Source organism: Pongo abelii, chromosome 5 (assembly GCF_028885655.2).
Source record: "Pongo abelii isolate AG06213 chromosome 5, NHGRI_mPonAbe1-v2.0_pri, whole genome shotgun sequence".
NCBI lineage: Eukaryota > Metazoa > Chordata > Mammalia > Primates > Hominidae > Pongo > Pongo abelii.
The window spans coordinates 138,215,686-138,242,819 of record NC_071990.2 but is presented as its reverse complement, the minus strand read 5'-3'; the positions used below and the strand labels follow the sequence as shown (position 1 = coordinate 138,242,819).

At 38.3% G+C, this 27,134-nt stretch overlaps 1 protein-coding gene across 5 annotated transcripts in view; it reads left to right on the top strand.

The window, feature by feature from the left end:
• The window catches only part of MAP3K5 (mitogen-activated protein kinase kinase kinase 5), a 235,900-nt gene that overhangs the window by 66,101 nt on the left and 142,665 nt on the right, over positions 1-27,134 (top strand). For 3 of the 5 annotated variants that reach the window (XM_054558204.1, XM_009242284.4, XM_054558203.2), the window contains exons 2-3: positions 6,886-7,025; positions 22,296-22,319. In XM_054558204.1, coding sequence (XP_054414179.1) covers positions 6,903-7,025; positions 22,296-22,319 — 147 coding nt within the window. In that variant the 5' untranslated portion in view covers positions 6,886-6,902. The remainder of the gene's footprint in view (positions 1-6,885; positions 7,026-22,295; positions 22,320-27,134) is intronic. The other 2 variants (XM_063725001.1, XM_063725000.1) reach the window with 1 other exon arrangement.

The window sequence follows — 27,134 nt, the reverse complement described above, 5'->3', positions numbered from 1 at the left end:
GTACTGAATATATGTTTATAAAATGAAATGGATAAACTGTTCCTCCTATAAATGGGGCTCAGGAATTCTTGAGTATCAAGTGTTTGTTTAATTTATTATAATTACATCTTCATTTGTATTTTTAATATGTCTTAGAATCATTTCACAAGGAAGATAATTTTCACCTGTTTATTTTACTACTTTTGAGAAGGTACCCAGCAGAGTCAGAAAGTAGCCACGGATAATATTTTCTTTAGTTAGGTAATGAAATATTACTGTTTAAACAGTGCTGTGTTCCTGGAAGTCCTAGTGAATATAACAAGGCAAAAACAAACAAAAAACAAAAGGCATACAAATCGGAAAGGAAAAAACAAAATCACTTCTAGTTGCAGATGATGTGACTGTCCATGTAAAATAATACATATAAAATAATATATATGAAAAAAGCTTCTAGAACTTATAATTGAGTTCAGTTAAATTTCAGGATACAAGATCAATCTACAAAAATTATTGTATTTTTGTATGCTAGCAATGAGCAATTGTGATTTGAAATTTTTAAAAACAGTACCATCTATAATAGCACCAAAAAGAGAAAACATTTAGGTATAAATTTAACAAACTATGTGCAGGATCTACATGTTGAAAATTATGAACTACTAATAAAAAAACGACGGCCTAAGTAAGTGGAGAGATATTCCATATTCTTTTTTTTTTGAGGCAGAGTCTTGCTCTGTCACCCAGGCTGGAGTGCAGTCATGTGATCTTGGCTCACTGCAGCCTCTGCCTCCAAGGTTCAAGTGATGCTTGTGCCTCAGCCTCCCAAGTAGCTGGGATTATAGGCATGTGCCACCATACCTGGCTAATTTTTGTATTTTTATTAGAGACAGGGTTTCACCACGTTGGCCAGGCTGGTCTCGAACTCCTGGCCTCAAGTGAGCCGCCTGCTTCGGCCTCCCAAAGTGTTGAGATTACAGGTGAGATATTCTATATTCATGGATTGAAAGACTCAATATTGTTAAGATGTCAGTTCTTTCTAAAGTGATTTTTTAGATGCAACACAATTCCAATCAAAATCCCAGGATTTTTTTGTGGCTATCAGTTGATAGATATCAACAGCCAGCTGATTCTCAAAATTTACATAGGAAAGCAAAGAGAACAACTAAAACAGCCAAAACAAATTTGAAAACAGAATAGAGTTGAAAAACAGAATAGAGTTGACCTACCTGATTTTAGTAGCTACCTTAAAGCTCCAGCAGTCCGAACAGTGTTGTGTTGACAAAGGATAAACACATAGATCAATGGAATAAAACAGAGAATCCAGAAAAAAACCCACCAAAGTGTAGCTAGTTAATGTTTGATGAAAATGCAGAGGCAATTCAATGGAGAAAGGACAGTCTTTACAACAAATTTGAACCTTGACCCATGCCTCACACCATATACAAAAATCAACTCTAAATGGTTCATAGACTTAAATTTAATATAAAGCTATAAAACTTCTAGAAGAAACCATAAAAGAAAACTTTTGTGACCTTGGGTTATGCAAAGATTTTTTTCAATACCACACCTGAAGCACAATCCATTAAAGAAAAAGTTGATGAACTGGACTTAATTAAATTTAAATACTCTTCTCTTGTAAAGACACACTTAAGAGAATGAAAAGACAAGTCATAATCTGACAGTATCTGCAAATTGCATATCTGACAGAGGAACAATATTCAGAAAATATAAAGAACATTCAAACCTCAACAATAAGAAAACAAACTCAACAATAATTTTTAAATGGGCAAAAGCATTGAGTACTTAACCAAATAAGATATACAGATAGCAAATAAGCACATGAAAAGATGCTCAACCTCATTAGTCATTAGGGAAATACAAATTAAAACCATAACGAGGTACCACTACATACCTATTAGACTGGCTTTAGAAGAAAAACGGACAATACCAAGCGCTGACAAAGATGTTGGACAGCTGAGATGCTCCTCATACTTTGCTGGCGGGAATGCAAAATGTTTGAGTCACTTTGGGAGAGCTTGGCATTTTCTTATTAAGGTAAACATACCCTTACCTATGACCCAGTAATCCTACTCCTAGGTCTTTACTCAAGACAAACGAAAGCATGTGTCTATATAAAGACTTGTACATGAATAGCAACTTTATTCAAAATTGCTCAACCTGGAGACAACCCAAATGTCCTCAAACCTGTGAATGGACGTCTATGGATGATTCTCACGTGCATTTTGCTAAGTCAAAGAAGCCAAACCCAAAAGGCTACATACTGTATGATTCCATTTATATGACATTCTGGGAAAGGTAAAACTTTAGGGACAGTAAATAAATCAGTGGTTGCCAGGGACTGGGATTTGGGGTGTGGAGAAGACTAACCTCAAAAGGACAGCATGAGGGAGATTTTTGGAGTGAAGGATCTATTTTGTATCATGACTATGGTGGTATGTACTCATTTTTCAAAACCCGTTAGACTGTACATCAGAGACAAAGAGAATGAATTTTGCTCTATGACAATTAAAAAGTAAATTTAGAAAAGAATAGAAATGTCTTAGAACAAGTCACTTATTTGAATTTGAAATAGAAAAAAGCCAACCTTTTTCTGAGTTACCATACTGTATTACTGTATTTTAAAATTATACCAATAAGCACCTTTCAGTGTTCTTTATAGCATCCAGAAATGGATCTGTTCCTGTTTAGATGTTCAGAGGTAATAAATATACCTTACTTTGCTTGCACCATTTGTTTTAAATGTCTAGGCTGGGCACAGTGGCTCGTGCTTGTTATCCCAGCACTTTGGGAGGCTGAGGCGGGCAGATGACCTGAGGTCAGGAGTTCGAGACCAGCCTGGCCAACATGGCGAAACCCTGTCTCTACTAAAAATACAAAAATTAGCTGGATGTGGTGGTGCACACCTGTAATCCCAGCTACTTGGGAGGCTGAGGTAGGAGAATCACTTGAACCCGGGAGGTGGAGGTTGCAGTGAGCTGAGATCGTGCCCCTGCACTCCAGCCTGGGAGACAGAATAAGACTCCATCTCAAAAAAAAAAAAAAAAGTCTAGTTTCTCTCTTAATCTGAAAGTTTTCTGCAGTGTTTTTATTTTATTTTAGCATCTAATTCCACATGTCAGTTCTCTGGAAAAATTTATCCCCTCCTTTCATTACTTTAACTTAGCTAGTATTTTTCTTTGCGTGTCTCTTATTTTTCATCAGTAAGTGTTTTATTTGGTTTCTTACAGCCCTACATTACACAGCTTCTTGATTTTAAAGCAATGTGATTGACTGCTGAGTGGCTGGCACCTGTGGGAGGAGGAAGCTGTGTGGGTGCAGGAGGCAGCTGGGCTGTGTGGGTAGGATGCAATGACTCACTTTTGTCATGTGTTGATTTTTGATGCAGAAATGTTAAGGACCCCAAAAGAAAACTCTTTATTTGTATTAAAGAGTCCTTAAGTCATTTTTAGCCTTGAGGGGGGAAAAAAATCTTCTGAAGCTCCTTTGACCTGTCTTCCCACTTCATAAACTTCTGTGTCTTTTACCTCCATTTCATCTGATTGATTTCTCATTCACCAAAGTTTAATGCTAATTTCATGCTCATTAGACAAGGTGGACTCTGCACCAAACAGCTTCTCAAGCATCTGCGGTATTTTTATGTGCTGTACTTTGGTTTTATATTCCATCACACAGGTCTTGAATATTGTTCATTTCATATTTTGATAGGTTCCTAAATTGTGAAAGTAATCAATGTTCATAATAGAAATTGTGGGAAATATAGAAGGTATAAAATAGAAAAATAAAATAATCCATAATCCCTATAACACAGCTATTACCAACAAAAGTTGGTGTACAACTTTTCAGGTATTTTTTATGCACATGGATATATACATAGAATGTAAACATCATAATGCACTCATTATAATGTATACATTATATTTTTAATGTATATGCTATACATGGCAGTATGTATATTATATTTTACTTTTTATTTTTACTTAATATAGTTTGAATTTATCCCCTGTTGCTAAGTATTCTTCTACTTTTTTCTTTTTCTTTGGTTACATGATTTCCCATTATTTGAAATTATTATATACATATATATCATTATTACATGTATACACACACACGTATATAAACATTTTCTTACTGATGGGTGTTTAGACATTTTCCATTATTTTATTGTAAAAAATATTTTTTCAATGGACAGGTAAATCTATTCACATTTATAATAATTTTCTCAGAGTAAATTCCAAGGAATGGAATTATTGGGTCAGAGTGTACATAATTTTTAGGATTTAAGCCTTCTAGAAGTTTATACTTGGCTAGGGTGTGGTGGCTCATGCCTGTAATCCCAGCACTTTAGGTGGCTGAGGCAGAAGGATTGCTTGAGGTCAGGAGTTTGAGACCAGCCTGCACAGCATAGTGACACCTGTGTTAACAAAAAATTTTAAAAAATTAGCCAGGCATGGTGGCACACGCCTGTAGTCCCAGCTACTCAGGAGGCTGAGGCTGAAGGATCGGTTGAGCCCACGATTTTGAGGCTGTACATATATAGTGAGCTATGATTTTGTCACTGCACTCTAGTATGGGCAACAAACTGAGAACTGTCTGCCTTAAGAAAAAAAAAAAAAGGAAAAAAAAGAAAGAAGAAAGTTTACACTTCCCACAGCATAAAAGAGTGTCATTTCTCTGCATTTTCATTGACTCCTTTACTTTGCCCATTTCTTAGGCAAAACAATTGACATTTTATAGTTGGTTTAATGTGCATTTATTAGAAGCAAGATGTAGAGTAATTTCTCACATGTTTATTTACCAGTTTAAATTTCTGTGAATTTGCTTGTTGATGTCTGTAGCATGATTGTCTAATGTAATGTTTTTATCATTGCCGAGTTATTTTAAATTGATCATAAGAGATGATTTATAAAGATATTAACCTTTCATCTCTCACATATTACATATATTTTTAAGAAATCATCTTCTTTTAAATTTGTTATATATTAACATTTTCATTGTAATTATGAATGGCTTCTGTTTTATATTTCCTAAATATTTATTGCAATTACAAAGGAAGCTCTTTATTTTCATAATAGTTTTGCATCTTGATGCCTTACTAAATTGTATTATTACTTCTAATAGCTATTCAGCTAAGTCTGTTGGGGTATTTGGTTGACATCCACAACATCTGCAAATAGAGATAGTTATCTATTTTATTTTCTAGAATTATATCTTCTTACTTTCTAGAAATCTTATTGCAGTGGCTGGGATTTTCAGAAAGCCGTTATATAGTAAGTAGTGGGAACAGTTGACAGCCTTTATTTCTGATTTTCATGGGAATATCTAAATGCACAAAGTTGGAAGTTGTTATGAAATGTATATTATTCTCTATGTTAAGGAAGTGCCTTTATATTTTTAATTTGCAGTTATTATTTTTTAATTTAAAATTTTTATTCTTCTTAGAGCTAGGGGTCTTGCTGTGTTGCCCAGGCTGGCCTCAAACTCCTGGCCTCAGGTGATACTCTCAACTCAGCCTCCTGAGTAGCTGAGATTACAGGTGTGTGCCACTATGCCCAGCTCAGCAATTATTTTTAATGAGAAATGGATTGAGAATTTTAATTAATGCACTTGGAGCATATTCAAGATGCTGATGAGTTTTTTCCATTGAGCTATCCTTGCATTCTGCAAATAAATTTTAAACTCACGATCTAGGTCTTATAACACTTGGTACATTTTGTTAGTTTTTCTTTCATATTTTTGTTTATAGCCATAAAGGAGTTTTAGACTAATCTAAATTTCATTTTTGTGACATTGTCAAATTTTGATATCACATTTCTACTACCTTGTTACTGGTCATCTTTGAGCCTTGGATGGATTTGCATCTGTGGTTATATTCCCCTTCGTTATATTTTCTATACCTTTTTTCTCTCTTTTGTTCTTGATTATACTTACCAGGGACTTACTAGATATCAGTTATTTAACTCTAAAACCCAGTTCTGTATTAACTAATAAGCTTACCTATTTATTTTTTTTAAATCTCGTTTTATATGTGTTATTGCTGTTTTTTAATGAATCTGCTTTTTTTTTTAATTTCCTTATTTGGAATCTTAGTTAACGTGTTTTAATGTTGAAATTTATGAGAGAGCATTAGCCCCTGCTTCCCACCATTGCAAATTCTCCTCGGTTTCCAGTAATCACATGATCTCCTTCTTCTTTAAAAAAATGCAGGTTTGGTCCAGGCATGGTGGCTCATACCTGTAATCCCAGCATTTTGGAAAGCTGAGGCAGGAGGATTATTTGAGGCCAGGAGTTTGAGTTTAACTTGGGAAACATAGGAAGACCTTGTCTCTAAAAAAATTTTTTAATTAGCTGGGCGTGATGCTGCATGCCTGTAGTCCCAGTTACTGGGGAGACTGAGGTGGGAGGATCATTTGAGCCTAGGAGTTCAAGGCTGCAGTCAGCCACGATCATGACACTGCACTCCAGTCTGGGTGACAGCAAGACCTTGTGGGGTGGGGGGAGCAGGGAGAGATAGCATTAGGAGATATACCTAGTGTTAAATGACGAGTTAATGGGTGCAGCACACCAACATGGCACATGTATACATATGTAACAAACCTGCACGTTGTGCACATGTACCCTAAAACTTAAAGTACAATAATAATAAAATTTAAAAAAAAAACAATAGTAGTTCATAAAAAAAAAAAAAAACAGAAAAAGGGGGTTTGTTACATTTTATAAAACCACTTGCAGGTAGAGCTGCAAATTCAAAATTCAGTGATAAATTAAGAGAGAAAATCCCTATCATTTCCTTATTTCCTCTTTTGAATACTAAGATAATTCAAACCAAAATGTGCTGATTGGGCATTATTTGGGTGTCATTCTTCGGGGGACTTTGTTTTCTGTTTGCAGATATTGCGGTGGTGGAGATGAGCGATGCCTTCCGGCAGCCGTCCTTGTTTTACCACCTTGGGGTGAGAGAAAGTTTCAGCATGGCCAACAACATCATCCTCTACTGTGATACTAACTCGGACTCTCTGCAGTCACTGAAGGTACCTCCCTTGTTTACTGAATGTTTCATTTTAGCATCAGCATTTCAGGGATACCAGTTTGTCATCCAAACATTTTAAGTAGCTTTTATTTGTGAAAGACGTTTATATATGTGGGTAGTATGCACCAATTACTAGTCAAGTTGGGAAGTTTATCGAGAATTCACTGTAGAAATTTGATGACACGAGTAGGAAAAAAGTTCACATTGAGTTCTGAGTTTCAGTTATGGTTGTAGGGGAGGAGACTGTGTAAATAGGAAGTCATTAGCGCAGACATGGAGAAGGGAGATTGCATAAGGTATGGTCAAGCCTTCATGCTTTGTCACTTTTGGGAGCTTCATGGTGCTCACCAGTCTCCCAAGTAAAAGTACACTTCCTACTTGAAAGTGCTCTGAGAAATTCTCTCTGAGTATACCAAAATAGTTGCCATCCTCTTTCACTAGGGTATGATTTAAACTAAGATGGGAGAAAAGGAAGAGAAACTTACTATGTTTGTCTACAAAATTCAACCTGTCTCAATGTCATTCTCTCCAGTAATAGGAACTTAACTGCTATAAAGGCATTTCCTCCATCCAAAGAAGTTTGCCTAAAATGCTTTTTGCCAGGCCAAGTGATTTTACACTGTGTGTTTCTTTGAAAAGCATCCCACAGTTCAGTGAATCGCATGCTGAGCTTGCCATCATCCATTTCCTTTGTGAAACTTCCAGCTAGCTTCATGTGGCTTTTTCTCAGCTCTGTCTTCCAGTTCCCAAATCTGAGCCAACCTTGGGACATTGAGCTCTAGAATCCTGAACCATATTACTAATGACTTAGCAATTGTTATATGAGTATCTCTAACCCATATTTCATGCAAAAAAGTCTGTAGTATTTTGCATTCTGAGTATTTAAAGCATGTGTGGCTTTCTTTGAGAAATCTGCAGAACTTCATTGAGCAAACATACTTACTACATGCCAGGCATTGTGCTGGTGATTGACAGGTATATCCCTTTCCAGAATACTCTGAAACAGTTCTAAGAGATTTGCCCCACTTGTCCTAAGTCTGTTTTTTTATCCTAGAGCAATCCTTTACCTGGAGCAATCCTTAAGCCCCTCCTTAATTTTCCTCCAGATTTACCCCTTTAATTAGTACATCATAAAATGTTGTAACTCATTTTTAATTAGACATTTTGATTTGCTGCTATTTGCAACCCACATTAGTATTTGATGAAGGAATTAGATTATTTTATTTAGCTCTTTTCATTTTTCTTTGGGTTAAGTTTATATATTTATTTATTTATTTATTTATTTATTTATTTAGACAGGTTCTCGCTGTGTCACCCAGGCTGGAATGCAGTGTCGTGATCACAGCTCACTGCAGCCATGACCTCCTGCGTTCAAGTGATCCTCCCTCTTCAGCCTCCTGAGTAGCTGGGACTACAGATGCATGCTACCTCACCCAGCTAATTTTTCTCTTTTTTGTAGAGATGGGATTTTGCCATGTTGCCCAGGCTGGTCTTGAACTCCTGAGTTCAAGGGATTCTCCCACCTTGGCCTCCCAAAGGGTTGGGATTATAGGTGTGAGCCGCCACACCTAGATCACCTAGATAGATTAAGTTTATTTAAGCAGGCCCTATAATGTTGGAGATTTTTTACTCTCTACATTTTTTTGCTCTTGCTCGTACTAGTATCTGGTGGTTTAATTTTGTGCCCATACTTTCCTAGGGAAGTATTTTTAAATGAAATAAACTTACATTTGAGAGAAAGAGATAAAGCTAATCTTACCACACATATGTCTGGAACAAATAAACTGGCTTATTGTTTTAAGCTAGCCTTTGTCTAGGAGTGTTATTGGCATTTGATTGAAGTAGTTCCTTAAAAAGGCTAATGATGTCTAAACTGTGCTCATTTATCTTGTACATATTATCTGCTTCTTACTGAGTATTTACTATGTGCTAGGTACCAAGTGCTTTATCTGCATACATTTTGAAATTCTTAAAGAAGAGGCTGGGTGTGGTAATCCCAGCACTTTGCGGAGCTGAGGCAGTTGGATCACTTGAGGCCAGGAGTTCAAGACCAGCCTGGCCAATGTGGTGAAACCTTGTCTCTACTAAATACAAAAATTAGCCAGGTGTGGCAGCACATGCCTGTAATCCCAGCTACTTGGGAGGCATGAGAATCTCTTGAACCCAGGAGGCAGAGGTTGCAGTAAGCTGAGATCACACCACTGCACTCCAGCCTGGGCGACACAGCAAGACCCTGTCTCAAAAAAATCACAAAACAAAGAATAATAATAATAATAATTCTTAAAAGAGCTCTGTAAGATGTATTTTCTATTAGCATTTTTTTAGTATCACAAACCGAAGCTCAAAGAAATTCAATCATTTGCCTAAGGTGATATAGCTAGGAAAATTTGGGATTAGGACTGCCTGACTCCAAAGCCTGTTGCCCTTGACCGCTAGGCATTATTGTTAGTTACTTCTAGTTAAAATTATATCATATATTCCTGCTGAGTGTGTTCATTTAGAAAAGCCTATCAGCTATGCCTCCTGAGTTTTCCTAGGTAACATCCGTCTTTTTTTCTTTTCCTAACTTAAACTTTTGCTGTTTTCTTATTTAGACTATTCCTAGCCTGGTAGGTCATGTGTCTGGTTGCAGAGGACAGAAATATCTGGGATAGGAAGCATATTTGGCAGTCTAGCAATTTCCTCTGAGTCCTGAAAGTTCCTCAGGTCCTATGCTACCGAAAAGAGTTGGGGTGTGTGTGTATTTTTAGTTTTATTCATTTCTGGGCAATTAGTTAAAGATGTAACCCTTATTCCTGCCATTGACCAACAGATAGGAAAACTGCAATGAAAGAAGCAGAACAAGAGATATTTAAAATAATATATCATGTAAGGATTAGCCAAGTGAAATAAAAACAAAGCATTTCTCTGTTTTCACAGGGCAAAGGCAGTTTTAGAATGCTATTCTTGTCACATGTTTAGTTTCACTTAGGTTGATTCTTTGGCCATCTAGAAAGTACAGCTGCACAAGTTTTATTTTAATCTGCTGCTCTTTGTTGAAGACTGCAGTTTCTCTTTGGTGGCAAATTCTCAGGAAGAAATCGTAGAAAAAAAATTTTTTTTGTTTTAATTTAAGCTCCTGGAAAAGTAATGGGAGCTATAAAAGTACTTTAAAAATCTATGTCTGAAGTATAATTTGAAAGGATATTTAGAATCTAGTCATAGCATTTAATTGTAATAAGATTTATATCCATTGTTTTAAATCACAAGTACTATTTTGTTGTACTAAGAATGAAAAATTTTACTTTTTTTTTCAAGAGAAGATGATCATTACACTTTGAGAGAAGGAAGTTGATTTTTTTCTTTTTCTTTTTTTTTAGCGCAATGGAGCAATCTCAGCCCACTGCAACCTCCGCCTCCAGAGTAGCTGGGATTATAGGCACGTGCCACCATGCCTGGCTAATTTTTATATTTTTAGTAGAGATGGGGTTTCACCATGTTGGCCAGGCTGGTCTCGAACTCCTGACCTCAAGTAATCTGCCCACCTCGGCCCCCCAAAGTGCTGGAATCACAGGCGTGAGCCACTGCGCCCGGCCAATTCTTTTTCTTTTCTTTAACATTGTAACAACACTTTTATTTTTTACAATTTTCTTTAAATCTCATGAGAATTTCTCACGTGCCTACTAATGTTTATTGAGAGAATATCTATGCCAATATTTACATTGGTTTAAAATAAGAAATGCTAGTAACAATTATTTTCCGATTTATTTCATGCATTATGAAATGATCATAACTTCCACTTGGGGTCTCTCAGTAAGTGGTGAGTAAGTCTGGACACTCCTGGTCAATGAGCTGTGGCGCAGATGCATTAAACACCTCTGATGACTTAGGAGAAATGAACCTGTTTTGTGTAGAGTGAGGAAGTTGTTTTAATGAACTATCTCTTATCACTAGAAATTCCTTTATGACACCAGCTCTCAGCTTATCTTCTTGTGATCCTTTCCTCCACTCCCTTCCTCAGCTCCTCTATGTTCTGGGCCACTCCCCACTCACTTTAAACAATGCTACTTATAAAACAAAGCAAAACAACAAGATGAAACATGACTGCACGTGCCAGATAGTTGAGAATTAAAAGCTCTTATACTACAGATGGCCAGATTGTGGAGAGTGGGAAACCTACACACTGCTGGTGGGAGAGATGCTACCTTCTGAAGCGCAATTTGGGAATATTTAATAATATCAAATGAGCATATCACCAAGACTTAGTCATTCCGACCCTAAATGTATACTGTAAAAAAGTCTCTTGCATGCATAAGGAGATATAATCAAGAATGTTTATGTTAACATGTTTATAATAGCTCCTCCTCCCAAGGAAATGGAGAATTAATAGATACCTTCAGCTGAAATCTTTTTTTTTTTTTTTTTTTTTTGAGACGATCTTGCTCTGTCACCCGGGCTGGAGTGCAGTGTTGCTATCCTGGCTCACTGCAACCTCCACCTCCTGGGTTCAAGCAATTCTCCTGCCTCAGCCTCCCTAGTAGCTGGGATTACAGGCTCCCACCACCACGCCCAGCTGATTTTGGTATTTTAGTAGCGACGGGGTTTCACCATGTTGGCCAGGCTGGTCTCGAACTCCTGATCTCAAGCAATCCACCCACCTTGGCCTCCCAAAGTGCTGGGATTACAGGTGTGAACCACCGTGCCCAGCCAGCTATAATCATTTAATGGAATATTATAGAGCACTTAAATCAGCTAGTGCTTTAGACATCGATATCAATATATCTCAAAACAACAGTGTTGGGGTAAAAAAATTACTTGTGTACAGTATCATACCATCTATATAAAATATCATCATGTGCAAGAGGATGCTTTTATACACACTTGTGTTATAAAAGGATAGACATGTGCATGGGAATTATAAACAACATTCAGAATAGTTACCTCTTAGGGGATAGGAATGGAATAAAATTGGGAAGGGAAGATGAGAGTTTTCAACTATATCTGTAATGTTATAGTTCTAAATCTAGGTGGTAGATCATGAGTGCTAATTTTTGTACTTTTTATATACTTGAAGTATTTAATAATTAACCTTTTTAAAAAAAGGAATAGGTTGCTATATTCTTTTATTTTTTATATCCATCAGGATAACGTATATGCGTTTTGGACAGTGGAATCCCAAAATATTTTTAGTGTCTTTTTTCTATGTTCTGGCTGTGGTTAGAAAGCTGCAGATATTTGGATATTTCCCTTTCTGCACTCAAACAGACTTTGTTCTCATTTTATCCATTACAGAAGTAATGTTTCTTGATAGATTGGTAGGCACATCAGTTAGTGGTGATGCAGTTTGTGTTGAAACATAATGATTATGTTTGATTATTTCTTGTTCAGAAAATTTAGTTGTATTTTTATCTTTAACCATTGCCTGAAAAGTTACTTTACCAATGGGATTTTCATTAATAGACTATTCTCTGTGGCAACCTGTCTACGTGCTTACTCCTTCACTATCTCACTGAATACAGAACACACATATGTGATGCTTGAAACCCTTACTCTGCTTTAGTGCATCTATTATTTTCTAGATTGGGATTTGGCTAGCATGAAATCTTAGGTGCACAAACCAAAATTTGTAACACTTCACTAAATTAGCCCTTAAAAATCAGCAAATTTTAATAATACAGCAGCTCCCCAAAACATTAAAAATAAAATTACCACATGATCCAGCAATTCCTCTTCTGGATATATACCCAAAAGAATTGAAAGCGGGATCTTAAAGAGGTATTTATATACCCACGTTCATGGTAGCATTATTCTTAGTAGCCAAAAGGTGGAAGCAACCCACATATTTATCAACAGATCATTGGCTAAACAACATGTGGTATATACATATAATGGAATATTATTCAATCTTAAAAAGAAAGGAAATTTTGACACATGGTACAACATAAATGAACGTTGAAAACTACTGCTCATTCGAGCAGTTCTGTGATACCTAGGCCCATGATCTTTTATCTGCAGGCACTGAGGGACCCAATCTCCTTTAGGACTTAAACATGGAGTCTTGTCTTTCTGGCATTCATTCATATCCATTTGAAGCAAATGGTTATAGTTTTGAAAATAGCAGTGATGTCCATGTGTAAATTTTGATGATTATACCAGTTTGTAAATTGGTGAGGACACCTGGTAATTTGTTACAAATACCTCACACTTAAATTGAATTCTTACCTGTATTTGGAGAATCTACTCGGATTCCGGAGTGTTCTTAAACCCATAAAAACATTTATCTCTTTTTTTACAGTACTTCCTTTTGTTAAAGTTTTGCCTCCCTTATCAAAGTAAATAAGATGAATTTGGTTTTAGCTTGAGTTGTGCATGGAATTAAAATTTTTATTTTTCAAAGGTTTAGGATTCTTTTAGTTTAACGAAGAATTTTTTGCTGGATTCTTTTCAGCATTTTAAAAATTATCAACTTGTTAGTGGTACAAAGTACACATTTAGTAAATGTTTTTTAAAAACATCCTTGGAAAATATGATCCTATAAAGTGGTTTCACAATTTGTGAACCGGAAACATTGGCCCTACCCCTTTTTAATAGTGCTGCCTCTGGACATCTCTGAAAGTCTCTAGCTTACTTTATAACCAGCTGTTGATTTAAAAACCCTGGGACTCTGTACTCTTCCTGGTTCAACGTTGCTATCCCGTACACTTCTTTTCATTTGGTAGAAACAATCTTATTCCTTTATTTTATTTATTCAGAAATGATCTAACTTTCATCTAAGCTATAATCATTCCATCTCAAATTGGGGAAAGAAAGAGGTAATTTGTGGGGAGGAGCAAATAAGCAATTCATGTAACACTGCTTTATGAAGGTTTTCTCTGAAGATCTTGAATTGACAAGCTAGATGAATGATTTGTTTAGCAGGAGTTGACTTCCCAATTGTAGAATCACTGAGGTTATTGAAAGGGCTCAAGACTGGAGAATTCAGCTTTCTTGGATGTCAATTAGCAATAGTATACCTTCTAAGGAATTATGTGTAGACTGGATAAAATATGCCCTTGCTTTCTCCTTCCTGATACCTCTTAAACCACCCTCACTCCTTGCCCACTGTTTTGAACCTCTTTATTACCATTTTGTCTAAGAGGCGATGCACAATGCCATTATATGACTGTGGGCACCAGCTATTTTTCTCATTTGTAGTGACTCTGGTCATAGGCCTATGATTTTGAATACCCTTAAAGAGCAAGAAGGACTACCTCTGCACACAGAGGAAGGAGTGGGGCAAGCCTTGCTGGATTATCTTTCTTTTCATTTATTCTAAATAAATGACTCTTTCTGTGGAAGTTGCTCTTTTTGGCGTTGTAACCCATCACCTTCTTTGGGCCTTTTTAGAATATATCTTTGAAACTATTACTGAAATATGTGTGTGTATTAGTTCATTTTCACGCTGCTGATAAAGACATACCTGAGACTGGGTAATTTATAAAGAAAAAGAGGTTTAATGGACTCACAGTTCTATGTGGCTGGGGAGGCCTCACAATCATGGCAGAAGGTGAAAGGCACGTCTTACATGGCAGCAGACAAGATAGAATGAGAGCCAAGTGGAAGGGGAAACCCCTTATAAAATCCTCAGACCTCGTGAGACTTATTCACTACCACGAGAACAGTATGGGGGAAACCACCCCCGTAATTCAATTATCTCCCACCAGGTCCCTCCCACAACATGTGGGAATCATGGGAACTACAATTCGAGTTGAGATTTGGGTGGGGACACAGCCAAACCATATCAATGTGTAAAGTATGATTTACTGTAGAAAAATTCATTATACCTCCAACTTTAACAATACAGTTTAAGAAAAGTAATACATGCACTTGAATAATATGGCCCAATTAGGTGTTGCTGAAAGAAACAGCTGGTTAAAAAGAAGAAGAAGTTAATTATAATAGCAACACAGTATAAAGTGAAGTTTGTGTTAAAAAGCTCTGTTAGGCCAGGCACAGTGGCTCATGCCTGTAATCCCAGCACTTTGGGAGGCTGAGGCAGGTGGATCACCTAAGCCCAGGAGTTCAAGACCAGCCTGGTCAGCATAGTGAGACCCAGTTTCTACAAAAATTACAAAAATTAGCTGGTCATGGTGGTACGTGCCTGTAGTCCCAGCTACTTGGGAGACTGAGATAGGAGAATTGCCTGAGCCTGGGGAGGTTGAGGTTGCAGTGAGCTGAGATCACATCACTGCACTCCAACCTGGGTGATAGAGTGACAGAGTGAGACCCTGTCTCCAAAAAAAAAAAAAAAGCTCTATTAAATGCTTTATGTATAAAATGTCATTCGTCAGCATTCCAGCCAGTTTAGAGACAGATATCTACTTACGGCAAAGTTCTTCCACCAAGATATACTTATTTAAATATGAAAAGAAATTAATAGGGAAAGAAGAGAGGCTAGAATTCCTTTTAGGATTACTTTCCAGCTTTGGTATAATTTAACCTGATTTTTGGTACAGGTTGTTTTAATTGATAGGTGTTCATATTCAAGAGAAGGATGTGTTCTTAGCCCCCGTCATGAATAACATAGGTGTAAAAGGTCTCTAGACCTGGCAGTGCAGGAATTGAGTTGGAGTTGTTTGCTTTGGTTTATTAATACCTCCTCCTATAAATGGCTTTAAAGTACTGCAAGTAGTTTCATTAACTTACTCCATTTGGCCTTTACATAGAACCCAATGAGACAGACAAGTTAGATATTATTTGGATTGGAGAGATAGAAGGTATTTTCTTTTTTCTTTCTTTCTTTCTTTTTTTTTTTTTTTTTTTTGAGAGGTCTGACTTTGTCACCCAGTCTGGGGTGCAGTGGTGCCATTTTGGCTCAGTGCAACCTCCACCTCCCAGGTTCAAGCAATCCTCCCATCTCGACCTCCTGAGTAGCTGGGTGTGTAGGCATGTGCTGCTACATCTGGCTAATTTTTGTATTTTTTTGTAGAGATGGGGTTTTGCCATGTTTCCCAGGCTTGTCTCAAACTCCTGGGCTCCAGTGATCTGCCTGCCCCTGCCTCCCAAAGTGCTGTGATTACAGGCATGAGCCAATGCTCCTGGCCAGAATATATTTTCTTTACAGAAGAGAAATGAGACATGTGATGATTTGTTTGGGGAACACACACAGCTAGTGTCAGGGCAAGGATAAGCCCCATATTCTTTGACTTGTCATCTGGTACTTTTCTCTCGCAGTCTGTCCACAGATTTCATATGTTCTGCAAAAAGATGATTTTCTAGGTTTTTTTTTTAAGATTATTGAGATTTTTTTCTTTTAAAGCTTGAGCTTTTATGTAGGCATAACATGTAAACACAAAAGTCCTTTGTCTCCTATCTATCTTTAAAGACTCTGTGTCACGGCTCCGTGACACTTGTGTTGGATTACTCTCCCCGAGTCTGCTCAGCCTGTTTTAGCAGTGTGCAGAAAGGGTAAAGGGGGTGTTTCTCCTTCTCAGCAAGGCCTAGGAGGCCCAGACAGCCCATCTGGTAGTTCCTTGTTTTGCTTTTTTGACACATTGAAGTAAGAAGATGGAGCTGAGGAGTATAGGGATTATTCTTCTTTTCCCCAGCTTTAATGAAAAACTTGCCAAGTTCCACTAGGACAGAAAGACGGTTCAGAATGGAAGACCCAGAAAGTCACCAGCCAGGGCCAGTTTCTTTCCCTGGGCAAGAACTCCAAGCCTGCTCCTTTCTCTTCTTTCAGGAAGCTGAAATCCTGGTTCCTATTCCTGCTTCTCCCACCCCAAATCTGATTTGACTTGGCCACCCCATGCCTGCTTTTCCCACTTCTTCCCCTGGCTGCAGTTACCTAAATTTTAGGCACAAAAACTTTCTAATGGTGGAAATACTCCATTTAGTCATCCCTGAGGTGACCTTTTCAAACATTGTCCCAGAGAGCTATCAAAAGTTAGTCTTTGCCTTCAGATGAGCCCTGGACTAGATTTTTTTTGTCTTGCTTCCCTTAGTTGGTTATCAACCAATACCAGAAAATCAGGAAAAAATTTTTTTGAATGTTTCTGGTATAGCCGGGGCTACGCTGACCAAAAGCCCCCTAAAGACCTCAGACAAGTACGGAGTTGTAGTGGGGTAATGCATCTTCAGAAATGTGCCCCTGGTAAGGAACTGGAGTTTACATTGATTTTATCTTCTTATTCATAGGTACTTGAGATGAAAATTTCCATGAGCTGATGTGAAATAGAGCACTTATGTCTTAAATTTATTCCCTTTCCTTCCCACCCCTCTTTAGTGGATTTAATACAAATTAAACATTCTCTGCTGTAGGTACCTTTCAAGGTCTTATTTGTTGTTTATTTGGATTGAGTTAAATGCACAAACAGTACCTTTGCTCCATTAAAGTTGATGCCTCCTTTAAGGTTACTTGATAAACTGTGAATAAACTCTGTCTCCTTCAGGAGAACAGGATTTGTAGCCCTTTAGCTTCTACAAAGCATAAGCAATAGCTAACAAGAATTCAGATGTTACACGAATGATTTTTCTTTCCCTTTTTAAGAGATGGGACTCTCGTCACCCAGGCTAGAGTGCAGTGGTGCAATCATAGCTCACTGTGGCCTCGAACTCCTGGCCTCAAGCAACCCTCCTGGCTCTGCCTCTTGAGTAGCTGGGATTACAGGTGCACACCATCATCTGGCTCAGGAATGATTTTAATAGAGTTTTATAATTTGCAGGCACAATCTGCAAGCATAATCTGAAATGCATGCATTATTAGGTATGCATAATCTGAAATGAAGATGGAGGAGACATGTAAGAGGGTTATTATTCCAATGAGCAATTCATAAGGAAGACATAGCGTATTGGCACTAAGCCAGTAGTGGCCATTTGCTTTTCTATAGAGCCTTCTGCTCACTCAGTACTCACCACTGCTCCCTTTCCTGCCACTTCCATTTCTGTGCCTGGTGCATCAAAAACAGAGTCAAGGGTAGAATATCTTGTATGCTGGGGGAGCATGAGGGCGTCTCTCCTAGCAGCACAAGGACAAGACAGACTATGAGAGCCCTTTAGGCAAAAGCAAATGATGAACACAGCGTCGGAAGAGACTAGCAATCACTTAGTCAACTCTCTTAGTGTCACATTAGAGAGAAGTGAAATGGCTAGCTGGGAGCAGAGCCATATTTTACACATATCTACCCCTAATTCATAGTCCAATATTTTATACATTCATTAATTTATTCATTTATTCATGCTTTTGTAGTACCTGCTATATGTCATGACATTTACTAGACAATCAGTCAGGATACAAATATGAATAAAATACATGGTCTTTGCACCCCAGGAAGTCATGATGTAGGGTGAGAGAATCATAGGAACAAAAATGTGCAATGTAGAAAATGAAGTGCTTTCGAGGACCTCTGTAGGAGGATTAATGACAACACAGATAAAGACATAATCTACTTCTGTTGGGGGTGTCATGGAACACAGTGAAGGCCAGCTTCACACAGGACAGGTTTCTTATACATTGCACAGAGGATGCTGCACAGAGAGGACGGAGAGGGCATTTCCTCATTACTCAGAGGGGAAGAGAGAAGGATATTCTATCAAGTGAGAGCCATATTTGCAAGCGTATGGTTTGCTACTCTGGAGAGATGCTCCATAAATCAAGTTTGAAAAATTCTGCATACTGTGTTCCTGGCTTTGTGATTATCCAACATTTTTCAGCTTCCTTGTTCATGAGCCATTTCTGCATGTGTGCAATATTAACTATTTGAAACACCTGCAGGAAAAGCCACTTTCAACCTTCCTCTACAATGCCACTCATCTGTCCCTTGATTTCCATTCCTGGGGCATCCCCATTGACTAAGCACTTACTATGATGTCTCTGGACTTTTTCAGTAGCCACCTAAATGCTTTTCCCCATCAAATACTAAGTACTGGCCAGGCACGGTGGCTCACACCTGTAATCCTAGTGCTTTGGGAGGCTGAGGCAGGCGGATTGCTTGAGCCCGGGAGTTAGAAACCACCCTGGGAAACATGGTGAAACCCCATCTCTACTAAAACTACAAAAATTAGCCAGGCGTGGTGGCACGCACCTGTGGTCCCAGCTACTTGGGAGGCTAAGGTGGGAGGATTGCTGGAGCCTGGGAAGTTGAGGCTGCAGTGAGCCGTGATCATGCCACTGCACTCCAGCCTGGGTAACAGAGCGAGATCCTGTCTCAAAAAATTAAAAAAATAATAATTAATACTAAGTACCATCATCAAATTAGTCTGTGTAAAACTTTAACAAAGTTTACCTTTTATTTATTTGTCCTTCTAAGGTAATACATTCACTTGCTACAAACATTTAAAAGTACAAAATGATATACAGTGAAAATTTATTATTTTACCTTTATCCTCTAGTCAGCCAACCGACTCCATTGGCAACCACTGTTATTAGTTTCTTATACATCCTTCCGGAGAGATTTTATGAATTTACAAATTAGAATTTCATTTTTCTCTCTTTTGTACATGAATAGGAGCATAGGATAAAAAACTGTTCTCTGCTTTTTTTACTTAGCAGATCTGGGAGATCCTTCTCTATCACTTCATTGTTTGTTTGGTTCTTCATTGTTTTATTCCAGTGTATGGAGGTACTAGTGTTTATTCAACTAGTTTTTAGATGATGGCCATTTATGTTGTTCTCAGCCTTTACTGTTACAAATGGTGCCCCGTTATGTGCTGATACTTCTTTGAACATATCACTCAGCTTAAAAAACACATTGACTGCCAGGTGCTCACAAAGCAGAGTACTTGATTGTAGCATTCAAAGCCTTCTTCAATAAGGCTCCAAATAGCTTTCTAATCTTCCTTTTTGTATGTGTCAAAATGAACTTTCTGCTTTAGCCAAATGACTACGTTCAAGGGTTTTTTTCCCCCCCAAGTACCTCTTTAATTCACTCTTCCATAGGTCCCCAACTGAACTGTCTTCTTTAGCTCCCTGTGATAACGTTTATTGTTCCTCAAATGGGCCTTTGCTTTACCTAGCTCTCTGGCCTGGATCCCAACCTTCGGGCTTTGCCTTTGGAGGTCGTGTCTGTCCTTCACAGCTTAGAGTTCCACCTTCTCTTCTGAGCTTCCCAGGCTTTCTCAATCTACAGGAACATCTTTCTCTGATAAAGCATAGCCCTTGCTGTCTGTGTCATTCTTTTTACTTTTAGCAAGTGTGCATATACACACATTTCCTTCCAGACTTACGTAAATATTAAACGTGTACATGCCCTTTTTTCATCAGTGAGATTGTGAGGTATTGAAGAATATCTTTTAGTCATTTTTTTTTTTTTGAGTCAGGATCTTGCTCTCTTGCCCAAGCTGGAGTGCAGTGACACAGTCATAGTTCACTGTAGCCTCAATCTTCAAGGCTCAAGTGATCCTCCTGCCCCAGCCTCCCAAGTAGCTTGGTCTATAGATGTGAGGTGTGTGCCACTACACCCAGCTAATTTTTCAATGTTTTCTAGAGACAGAGTCTCATCATGTTGCCTAGGCTGGCCTCAAACTCCTAGTCTCAAGTGATCTTCCGGCCTTAACCTCCCAAAGCACTGAGATTTACAGGCGTGAGCCATGGCACCAGGCATTTTTAGTGTTTTGTGTACATCTTCATGGCCCTCAGAACTACCCAGTGCAATTCTTTCCTCTGTCAGTTTTTGTTTTCTCATCTGCTATCCTTAAACATTCAAAAATCTTACATGCTCCTTTGCATGAAAGCCCTCGTTGGTTCTTCTTTGCCCCCGTGTGGATTCAGCATGCTGGTCCTGGGCTGAAGATGATGGCCACTCAGCCGGGCCTCACCTGACCACACTCTTCCCTCCCAGATCTGGCTCCTTGCCTCAGCCAGATGGACTCGCCCTTGAGGCTCCACAAATGCCTTACTATTTCTGTTTCCATGGCAACATTCATGTCATCCTTTCCAATATGCTGTTTCCTTTTCCCTTTTCTAAATGATGATTCCCCAACCTCAGTGAAGCCTTGATACAACAGGCTTTTCTAGATCGTCTCTCCAGTGTCTGTAGTCATGGTGAGGTATAGGAATAACAATACTGATAGTTAGCTTATATTGAGAGCTTTTACGTGTCAGGCACTGTATAGCTATATTATTTGTATGATCTCACTCACTCTTCACCACCTAGAAGATAGGCACACTGCCCATGTGTACTTATCCCATTCTTTTTTTTTTTTGAGGAGTCTCACTCTATCACCCAGGTTGGAGTGCAGTGGTGTGATTGGCTCACTGCAGCCTCCGCTTCTCGGATTCAAGTGATTCTCCTGCCTCAGCCTCCCGAGTAGCTGGGATTACAGTCATGCAGTCATGTGCCACCATGCCTGGCTAATTTTTGTATTTTTAGTAGAGATGGGCTTTCAGCATGTTGGCCAGGCTGGTCTTGAGCTCGTGACCTCAGGTAATCCACCTGCCTCTGCCTCCCAAAGTGCTGGGATTACAGGCATGAGCCACTGCACCCGGCCACTTATTCCATTATATTTCTTAATGAAAAACACACAAATTATGACTATTTTTTGTCAGATGTCTTGATTATCTGTGTGTGGATTTGCCGGTGGCCAATAGCCTTTATTTCTAGCTGCTCAGGATGTAACACACTGTTTTTTCCCCTCCCAGAGCGTGAGAGACATTGTGCTTAGGGAAAGCAAACTCGTTTTAACCTCCTCCCAAAGAGATGGTGGCTGATCAGGTAATCTGCAGAAATTATTTTTAGGTTATTCAGTTTGGGGATTTTACATATTTGTGTTGGTTTTTTGTTTTGTTTTTTAAGCCGCAGACAATACTTTTGTATTCTCCTGTCTCCTCCATAGATTGTAAACTTTTTGGGCCAAGCATGGTGGCTCGCACCTGTAATCCCAGCATTTTAGGAGGCCAGAGTGGGAGAATTGCTTGAGGCCAGGAGTTTGAGACCAACCTGAGCAACACAGTGAGATCTTGTCTCTACAAAAACAATTACTAAAATTAGCTGGATGTGGTGGCATGCACCTGTAGGCTTGTAGTCCTAGCTACTTGGGAGGCTGAGGTGGGAGGATCACTTGAACCCAGGAGCTTGTGGCTGTTCTGATGGTGCCATTGTACTCCAGCCTGGGCAACAGAGGCAGACCCTTTCTCTAAAATAAGTAGATAGATAGATAGAAAACTTTTCAGATGCAGGAACTGAATCTACACTTCCTAAAATTTCTAATTGCTAATGTCATTGTTAATACAAATTTCCCCACATAGTTCAATAAATGTTGTGGAATTATTCAGTTTTGTATTAACTTGTGGTATATTTTTTTTCTTGTTTTTCAGGAAATCATTTGCCAGAAGAATACTGTGAGTACTTTATTTAACCTTCCAGAGTTTTAAAAATATTTTCTTTTCCATTAACTAATCTTTGGTATTTTTTAAATCTCCACAAATTATTAATTTCTATCTCTGTTATTCCTCTTTAGATTTTCTGATATATCAATATAAATATGGTTATCAAAGTACTTCATTGTAGTGAAACTTTATTTTTCATAATGAGAGATGGCACTGATACCTGTCTTTTTCTGCATATAATTATGTTTTGGAAGAAAATGTTTCATAGTATATTCAGGCCAGGTATGATGGCTCACGCCTGTAATCCCAGCATTTTGGGAGGCAGAGGCAGGCAGATCACCTGAGGTCAGGAGTTCAAGAACAGCCTGGCCAACATGGTGAAACCCCATCTCTACTAAAAATACAAAAATTAGCCAGGTATGGTGGTGTGCTCCTGTAATCCCAGCTACTCAGGAGGCTCAGGCAGGAGAATCGCTTGAACCCGGGAGGTGTAGGTGGCAATGAGCCAAGATCATACCACTGCATTCCAGCCTGGGTGACAGAGTGAGACTATGTCTCAAAAAATAAATAGATAAAAAGAAAATATTTTATAGTGTATTCAATGTTGTGGAATTATGAGTGGCACTAAAGCAGCCTATATCCACACAGAGATACACACACATATGTGTGTATGTATATGTGTCTGTAGTATGTTTCCATGGCAACATTCATGCCATCCTTTTCAATATGTTGTTCCCTTTTCTAAATCATGATTCCCCAACCTAAGTGAAGCCTTGATACGACAGGCTTTTCAAGATCATCTCTCCAGTGTCTGTAATCATGGTAAGGTATAGGAATAACAATACTGATAGCTAGCTTATATTGAGAGCTAGCTAGCTCAATATAATATAATTACATATACACTGATACATAGATACCTTCATCTATCTTCTACTTGAAGAGATTAAGTTCCTAAGTATTGTATTCTGCCTCTGAGACCACACTACAGAATTCCTACCCTCCACACAGAATTAAACAAATGTGAAAACATGAGAAAAGTAAATTTTAAACTTTAAAAATGCTGCGTGAAGAAGAATTATAATATAAAGTGGAAACAGCCTTGTTAGGCCAATGGTTGTGACCAATGGTTGTACATTTATTTCAGAAAGTAAGCCAGTATTTAAAAACCTTAAAGAATGTACCTCTGCAACTCGGAGTGAAGATAATATACAATATATTATAAAAGCCTGCACAAGATTTAAGATGACAAAATTAACAATACAATTGGTCATTTCTCCTTAAATCAGAAATTTTAAGCCTTTTTTTATAGTAGTGATTATACAACTCTGAAGTAATTTTGAAACTTATGCTTAAGATTTAACCAGGGCAGAGGCATATTTCAGCATAAATAATGTTGCCATTATAAACTCTTATCCTTCCTATCTCAACAGGAAATTAGCAATTATTGCTTCATGCTTCAATGCACTGTTTTTAAATACTGTTTAATTTGTTAAAGGTGTGAAACTGTTTAATTTATCTCACACATTTTTTTAAACAAATATTGATTGGACATGCACTGCACGCCAGGCTTTGGGCTTGGTGCCTCAGGGTTCTCACGGGGGAGGCTGGAAGTGGAAACAAGCACATGTGTAACTGTTGTGTAGACAGTCTAATTGGTAGAAAATCAGCAAACAAAGAAGCAGACAAATTAGAAAATGAATGTAAAGTGATGTGCTAAAGAGAGGGTAGCCATTATGTCAGTGTCCTTCAGAGAAGGTAGCACTCCCTGAGACCGGAATGGCAGAAAGAAGTCCGTCCTGCCTAGCCCAGCTTGGACTTGTGGAGAAGCAGGCTGATAAAAGAACCAAATATTGTACATTTTGAAGAAGTTGCCCGCTGACTTGAGAGAGAGGTGTTGCGTTTCAGGTGCTGAATGTCCTTATAAAAAGTTGAATATTTCGAGCATCTGTATCAATATATTTGAATGCTGAGAGCTTTTCCTTCCAGAAGCTCATTTCATTTTCAACACACACTTCTGTTTACCTTTATGTAGTTTCTAAAAATTGAAAACCAGAATTGGAGGTTTTTTTTAAAAAAAAAAAAAAAACGGTAAAAATAATTAATTAGGGGCCAGGGCAGTGGCTGATGCCTGTAATCCCAGCACTTTGGGAGGCTGAGGCAGGAGGATCATTTGAGGCCAGGAGTTTGAGACCAGTCTGGCCAACAGAGTGAAACCGTGTCTCTACTAAAAATACAACAATTAGCCAAGTGTGGTGGCACATGCCTGTAATCCCAGTTACTTGGGAGGCTGAGGCACAAGAAGAATCACTTGTACCCAGGAAGCAGAGGCTGCAGTGAGCCGAGATCATGTCACTGTGCTTCAGCCTAGGCAGCAGAGCAAGATTCTGTCTTAAAAACAACAACAACAACAAAATGAATTAGAATAAGACTAGATTTTGAGCTGTGGGATTTTATAGCATGTGTTGTTATTTTATGACCATGCCTCAGTGTTTTGAAATTTAAGGAAACAAGGTCTTTGAAGCAAGTTTAAATATTTTAGAATGAGTACTTTATTAATAAAGGCAGTTGTTCCACTTAAGGTGTCTGTTCTTGATCACATAGGAGTTGTTTTTATTTACTTTGGATTATCAGCTATTTCAAACTATGGGTTTGGTGGCAATCTGCACACAGAAAATACAGAAATAACATTTCTAAGTTACATGTGAGCCAACTTGGGAAATAAATATTCCCATGCTATTAGTTTTCATTATTTTGCAAAAGTGCTTTTCTGGGCAGTTGTATCTTTTTGAAAAACACAACTTTTCCTCCACTGCATACTCATTGGGCTGTCTCTTAGCTCAGGCCCAGTTGAATCCATGTGGCTTCTGCAGCTTATCACCCCCCTTTTTTCCTGACATTGGCAATGGGAAATTGAAAAAAAAAAAAGGTTGCTTTAGAAACATAGGAAAGAAACTCCAAAGAATGCACTGAAGCCTAGAACTTGGGAAAACCCTTAGCATGCTTAGGTATTTTCAGCAAAGATTCTGAAGCCTTATACCATGGGGTTTGTTTCAGGAACTGCTTTTCTCTGCTGTTTGCGTACTCATTATTACCCCTTTACCTCTCCTCTGCCTAACACACACCCAGATATCTGATAGTCATTCTCTCCCAGAATTAGTTTTACACAGGTGCAGTGTTCCCCATTGCCCCATATTTCAATAATAATGTCTGATAAACTAATATATGTAGTATCAAGGTTTCTGAGGATACTAATATATGTAGTATCAAGGTATCAGCTAAAACTCTGATACCACTTTTCTGCTTTATTGGCTTTTTGGCTCTTTGTTCTCATTTTGTAACTTGGAGGATTGAGATAATTTTCGTTTGTAATTTTGAGTTACGTTGCTTATCTACAATAGTGTTTGATTCTGTTGTTCTTTTAGAACAATTCTCATAGTTGAAGCTTTAGGTGCTTTGGAAAGCAGCCTCTTTGGTATCCTTGCCTTTCTTTTCTGCTTCGGCAGTAGCTTGGGTAAAAGGATTAAATTGGGCGGATGTGCTGTGGGATCTTGGTAACATTTTAGAAGCAGGACATGTTCACTTTCCCTTTTCCAATTATTGTTTCCTCTTCTAATTATTGTTCCATGGAGGAGAACTTGAGACAGGAACAATTTAGCATACTTGATTTTCAAATCAAATCTCACTCTCTGGAGGTTCTTCTCGTGCTTTAACTGGAAGTGAGGTTTGGTTTCTGCTTCATTACCTGACATACAAGAAGCAGCCTTAAAGGATAACATAGTCATAAATAATTAAGTCCAGTCATAAGGGCATTTGGCATTTCTTGCCTGTTTTCTGTGAACAGTCATTTGGCTCATACAGGGTTCCCGTAGAAAGTGACAGAAGGTTAGAGAGCAGGTGTGTCTGCTGTAAAGGCCACTCAGGAGGGTACATAACCCCCTAGTGGGAAGGACATGCCATCTAGAGAAAGAGTCCCTGGGCTGGAGTGCCAAACATGTCACAGACCAACTGTACAATCTCTCTAAGTCTTACCTGTCTCCTCACTTTTAAAATGAGGGCCGCAGCAGCTTCTTTGTAGGTTGTGACCCACTGACTTATGACTGTTCATACCCTGGCACACGCACATGGTGAATACATGTTTGTACTTATTACTTAAGTGCTAAGGGTAACAGAAATGCTGTATTATTCTCCGTATGCTAATATGGCTAGGAATGGATAACCTGGACTTTTTTTGTTCCCCATAACGGCAGTAGTCGGGTGTCCCACATATCTTTTTCTAGTTCTCAGCTTCTGCCTTTTTCTATGATTTTTCTCATAGAGGTCTCTCCCACTTCTTTTGATTCTACCATATCCAATAATTCTCAGGTCTGTATTTTGGCTTGAAACTATTTTATGTTTCAATCACATATTTCTAGCTCTCTTTTGGACATTTTCTCATTAGGTGTCGTACCCCACCTCAATCCCAGCCTCTTTAAAAGTGACTATTTCACCCCATCCGACCAAGTTCAAATCTCAACCTTTTGAAGTTCTTCTCATATTTTAACTAGAATTCAGATTCTTTGATTAATTACCTGATATACAAGTGTCTTGAAGAGTCATGTGTTCATAAATAACTTAGTCTGGTTCTGCTTTCTGAATTCTTGCTTTCTGTTAATGATACCACTCTGTATAGGTAGTCGCCCTTAGAATTGCAGAGTTGCCTTTGATGCCTTACCCTTTCTCAGGTTGTTATCAGTTACCAGATCCAGCTGATTCCTTCTTCAGTCAAGCACGTGTCTGTTTCTCTATCGCCACCTCTGCCGACCTGGTCATGCCACAGCATGACTCATC